Source organism: Arachis duranensis, chromosome 5 (genome assembly GCF_000817695.3).
Source record: "Arachis duranensis cultivar V14167 chromosome 5, aradu.V14167.gnm2.J7QH, whole genome shotgun sequence".
Classification (NCBI taxonomy): domain Eukaryota; kingdom Viridiplantae; phylum Streptophyta; class Magnoliopsida; order Fabales; family Fabaceae; genus Arachis; species Arachis duranensis.
The window spans coordinates 77210796-77216667 of record NC_029776.3 but is presented as its reverse complement, the minus strand read 5'-3'; the positions used below and the strand labels follow the sequence as shown (position 1 = coordinate 77216667).

Sequence of the window (5872 nt, the reverse complement as noted above, 5' to 3'; positions counted from 1 at the left end):
AAAATAGGTGGTTGCCCCAAGAATGTCTTGAAGTCTTGGAAGGCTTGTTCACATTCTGGGGTCCACTCAAACCTTTTCCCTTTCCTTAGTGTTGCGTAGAAAGGGAGAGATCTTAAGTCTGATCCAACTAGGAATCTAGACAGAGCCGCCAGTCTTCCATTAAGCTGCTGGACCTCTTTTACACAGGTCAGACTTTTCATGCTGAGTATGGCCTGGCATTTATCCGGGTTTGCTTCAATTCCCCTTTGGATGAGCATGAAACCCAAGAATTTGCCAGCTTCTACCGCAAAAGTGCATTTTGCAGGGTTAAGTCTAATCCCATGCTTTCTTATGGTGCTGAACACTTCAGTGAGGTCAGATAATAATGTTTCCTCTCTTTGCGTCTTTACCAGCATGTCGTCTATATAAACCTTCATCAGCTTCCCGATGTGATTAGTGAAAACTTTGTTCATCAGTCTCTGGTACGTAGCCCTTGCGTTCTTGAGTCCGAAGGGCATGACTATGTAGCAGTAGTTTGCTCTTGGGGTTAAGAATAAGGTTTTCTCCTGGTCGGGTTGATACATTGGGATTTTATTGTATCTCGAGTAAGCGTCCATGAAGGAGAGGTACTTATACCCCGATGAAGCGTCGACTAGTGTGTCTATGTTCGGTAGTGGGTAGGGATCTTTCAGGTAGGCTTTGTTGAGGTCAGTGTAATCAGTGCACATCGGCCACTTTCCATTTGACTTCTTAACTAATATTACATTGGCTAGCCATAATGGGTACTTTACCTCCCTTATGAACCCTGCCTCCAGCAGAGCTTGTACCTGTTCCTCTATGACTTGTGATCTCTCTGGGCCGAGCTTCCTTCGTTTCTATTGTACTGGCCGAGATCCGGGGTATACTGCCAATTTATGGCACATTAGGCCAGAATTGATGCCAGGCATGTCCGCGGCCTTCCATGCGAAGAGGTCGGAATTATCCTTTAGGAGCTTTGTCAGTAGCTCCTTTAGGTCTCCTTTTAGATTCATCCCTATGTTTATTGTTTTTTCTTGAGTGTCTCCGATTTGAACTTCTTCAGTCTCACCTTCCGGTTGAGGGCGGAGTTCTTCGCAAACTCGGATTCCCCCGAGTTCTATAGCACTGGTTTCCTTTCCTCTGGGTTCACTTTTAAGGTTCATACTTTCGTTGTAACAACATCGTGCAAGTTTTTGGTCTCCCTTTATTGTAACAATTCCTTCCGGAGTTGGAAACTTCATGCATAAGTGCGGAGTGGAGACTACTGCGGTGAGCTGATTTAGCGTTGTCTGACCTATGAGGGCGTTGTATGCAGAGCTTACATTGACTACAATGTAGTCTATGCTTAGCGTTCTAGACCGTGTTCCTTTAACAAAGGTCGTGTGCAATGGGATGTACCCAAGTGGCTGGATTGGGGCGTCGCCGAGCCCAAATAGGCTATTAGGATACGCTTTGAGCTCCTTTTCTTGTAAGCCGAGTTTGTCGAAGGCGGATTTGAACAGGATATCCGCAGAGCTTCCTTGGTCTACCAATGTTCGATGTAGATTGGCATTGGCAAGTATGATGATAACGACTACGGGATCATCATGCCCTGAGATGACACCTGTGGCGTCTTCTTGATTGAAGGTAATAGTGGGGAGGTCGAACGACCTATCTGATTCTCCGACATGATAAACTTCCTTAAGGTGTCTTTTGCGGGATGACTTAGAGATCCCTCCTCCTTCGAATTCTCTATTTATCATGTGAACATGTCTTTCAGGGGTGTGAGGGGGGCGTTCAGCTCGTCTACCCTCTTCATCCCTCCTTCTCTTTTTTGGTTCGTCCACCTTATTGGCTATGAACCTATCTACTCTTCCTTTTCGGGCTAGTTTTTCTATGACATTCTTCAGGTCGTAACATTCATTGGTAGTGTGCCCATAGATTCGGTGGTATTCGCAGTATTCTGTCTGACTTCCTCCTCTTTTGTGTTTAATTGGGCGAGGGCGTGGGATCTTTTCAGTGTTACACACTTCTTGGTAAACATCTACAGGGGACACCCGAAGAGGGGTGTAATTGTGGTACTTTCTGGGCTTCTCAGTAGGTTGATCCTCTTTTTTCCTGTGCTCTTTGTCCTTGTCCCGAGGTGGGTAGGAGAGTTTGGTCTTTGAGGTCTCTCCCAAGCGGGAGTTCTCTTCCATATTGATGTACTTTTCTGCCCATTCTTGTACCTCGTTCAGAGATGTTGGGTGTTTCTTGGATATGGAGTGGCTGAAGGGTCCTTTTCGTAGACCATTGATAAGTCCCATGATGGCTGCTTCTATTGGAAGACTTTGTATGTCAAGGCATGCTTTATTAAACCTTTCCATATAGCTATGGAGGCTTTCCCGATCTCCCTGTTCGATTTCTAACAAGCTTGGGGCGTGCTTAGCTTTATCCTTCTGGATGGAGAACCTGGCGAGGAACTTTTTAGCAAGGTCGTCAAAGCTTACGATGGATCTTGGAGGCATACTGTCGAACCACTTTATTGCCATCTTAGTCAGGGTGGTCGGGAAGGCTTTGCAACGAGTTGCGTCTGAGGCGTCTGTGAGGTACATTTGGCTTCTAAAGTTGCTGAGATGATGGCTCGGATCAGACGTACCATCATATAGAGTCATGTCGGGAGCTTTAAAGTCTTTTGGGACTTTAGCTTTCATGATTTCTTTTGTAAACGGGTCTTGGTCCCTGTGGGGGCTATCTTCGCGATTGGGTCGAGCAGTCTTAGTTTTGAGATCCGCTTCGAGTTTGAGGAGCTTGTCTTCCAGGTCTCGACGCCTCCTTGTTTCTTTCCGAAGATCTTGTTCGGCCTCTCGCTTCCGTTCAGCTTCCTGTTCGAGCTGTTTAAGATGATTCTGCTATTCACGGATGGCATCTAAGATCTCCATGTTTCGAGTTTGCTTGTCTCTCTTGGATTGAAGTGTGTCCTTTGATGTGGCATCTGTGTTCTTAAGCTGCGTTCTTTCTTCCAAACCAGAGTTATGATCATTGTCAGGGTTGTCTGCCATGATGGTGGGATGATTTCTAGGTTCCCCGGCAACGGCGCCAATGTTTTGAGGGTTACCTGAAACTGTAGGTCGATCTCGGATGAGATCTTCTGATGTGATCGGAGCTATTGTATCCGACTTGTTGAAGTAGGAGGTACTGTTGATCCTTGGTCACCGAAGGGTGGTGGTACCTGCAAGAAACTCTGATGCTTAAGTTAGCATCGGCTTTTAGGTAGGTTTTTTGTAGAATTAGAGTATGAGTTATACCTGGGTGCTCCAGCGTATTTAATTATTTATAGTAGTGTAGAGTGACCTTCCTTGAGATAAGTTAGTTATCTTATCTTATCTTTTGTGGATGAGATCACTTTATCTTCTGACCAGCCGCCTTCAAGTGGGCTGTGATCCCTGCTTTGGGCTTGTTTGGGCCTTTATGGTGATTTGGCCGAGCTCTTTGGAAAGAGGTCGGTGTAAACAACCTTTCAAGAGGTTGGCCGCTTTGTCCTCGTCTAACCCGGACCGTATAAATTCAATTTTTCATGCAATACATCACTTCTTTTCTTTTCTTTTTAGATTCAAGCTCAGTGAGCGGTACATGAGGTCTCTCTCTCTCTCTCTCTCTCTCTCTTTCTACTAAAAGCAAATAACAAAATGAAACTAAATCTAAGAACTGAAAATACTAAAGATCATGCAGGCAATCAAAGCAACAGAAAATAGAAGACAACAAAATAAGAACGGAATGGGGGATAGAATGAAAGGAGCTCAACCACCTCAGTTATGCTAGTGGCCATCTCATTCTTTCGGCTGTGCTCCTCCATGAAGAACATTCATCTCCCCATGGTGCCACTGATGATAAGGTAAATAGAGAGCGCACTCTAAAATACCAAACTTAAAAGTTTGCTTGTTCCCAAGCAAAGAAAAACTCTAGGGTGTCAAAAAATCCTTTTAATTGGCACCTATTCCTGTTCTAATCACTCTGCATGACCAAAACACATGTAAAACAAGAAAAATTCTAAAAAATTGAGATAAAGTAATTTAAAACCAAAACTAAAATAACTATAATGCTTAAATCAAAATAACTATAAAATTAAAACCAAAGTAACTGCAAATCCAAAGATACTAGTAGTTGGGTTGTTTCCCAACAAGCACTTCTTTAATGTCACTAGCTTGACATTTGATTGTTGAATTTTCTTTCTCTTCTTCCAATTGGTTAAAAGAAATGTCTCTGATGGTGGAGAGGTGAAAATTAGTGCCTCCTTATATAAATTCCTCCTAATAGGCTTTCTTTTATTGTGGTTAGCTTGATTCACCTTGCTTGTTGGGGTAGAGGTTGGATTATTTTTTTGCTGACCTTCTCTTTTTCATGGATATTTTCTTCTGTTTCTTGGTCACAATCCCCTTTTCAGTGCTTTCCTTGGTTGCCTTTACTTCTTTGATTTCAAAATTTGGGTGTTGTGTGATGGTTGGAGTGTACCCTACATCAAGAACTTCTTGAATTGGTGGTTCAATAAACTCACCCTCTATGCCACTCTCTGCTTCATTGGAGTGTAGATTCCTATAATTGTTTTTATCCCTTACAACCTCATTTGTTTGTGCATCTTCCTTCTTTGTTTGTGCATCTTCCTCTTCTTCCATGTGTGAGGGTGGAGAGTTCTCTAATTCACTGGAGCATGAACTCCTTTGATTGATTTTCTCACTTTCTTCCATAGGATCTTGCATTGTATCTCTTGGGAAGGAATTTGCTTGTTCCTCTTCCTGGGGCTTGATAATCAACTCTACATATTTTTCTATATTTTTGACACTCATCCTCATATCATGTATGCATTCTTTCATGAGAAGCTCAAGAGCTGATGGTTCTTGATATGAAAAAGGAGATGATGGCTCTTGATATGAATAAAAAGAGGAGGATGGTTCTTGGTATGAGTAGAAAGATGATGGTTCTTAATATGGATAGAGAGGTGGTGGTTCTTGGTATGAATATGGAGATGGTGGTTCTTGATAGTTGGAACATGGAGCACTGAAGTTTCTTTGGTATTGACTTTGCCAACCAAAATTCGGGTAGTTCCTCCATCCACAATAATATGAATCACTCCTTGGATGTGAGTAGTAACCCATGTGATCTCTCTCCATTTTTTTTCCTTAGCACAAAACACCAAATAGAATTAAACATCCCATGTGGTAAACAGGTAAGCAAAGAAGAAAAAAATAAAGAAAAATAAAAATAATAAAAAAATAAAAATAAAATAAAATATAAAAGAAAATAAAAAGTTAAAACAACTAAGGGGATACCAAACTTAATTTCAGAAATTAAGAGAAAAAGATTTAAATAAAATAAATCAATTTTTTTCAAAAATTTAAAGCAATAAGTTAAATGAAATTAAAGTAAAAATGCCTAATCTAAGAAATCAAACAACTAAATAGTTGTCAATCATAGTCAATCCCCAACAACAGCGCCAAAAACTTGGTGCGGAATTCACAATTCACAAACTAATCGGCAAGTGCACCGGGTCGAACCAAGTAGTATCTCAAGTGAATGAGGGTCGATCCCATGAGGATTGATGGATCAAGCAGCAATGATTGAGTGATTGGCTTAGTCAGACAAGCAGAAAAGAGTGTTTTGAGAGTTTAATTGCATCAAACAGTAAATTCAGAAAATTAGAAAGCAAGCAGTAAATGGTTTGTGAAATATATGGATAAAACAGTTAAGGCTTTAGAGATATTTATTTTCTGGATTAACTTTTCTTACCAACTATTTTAATCATGCAAGGTTCAATTCATTGCAAACTATATGTGACTAAACCCTAATTCTTTAGACATTTTTAGTCTCCTCTAACCTTCATCAACCGCCAATTCCTTGGTCACTTGATTCCAATTAGAGG

General features: G+C 41.4%; 1 protein-coding gene across 1 annotated transcript; it reads right to left on the bottom strand.

Annotated features, from left to right (window-relative positions):
• Positions 1-854: 854 nt before the first annotated feature.
• LOC107489365 (uncharacterized) lies at positions 855-4628 on the bottom strand. Its single transcript, XM_016110117.1, has 3 exons — positions 4386-4628; positions 1527-2849; positions 855-1457 (listed from the first exon to the last, which is right to left on the bottom strand). Exons 1-3 carry the CDS (start codon positions 4626-4628, stop codon positions 855-857), a joined length of 2169 nt encoding a protein of 722 aa, XP_015965603.1.
• Between the last annotated feature and the right edge of the window lie 1244 nt (positions 4629-5872).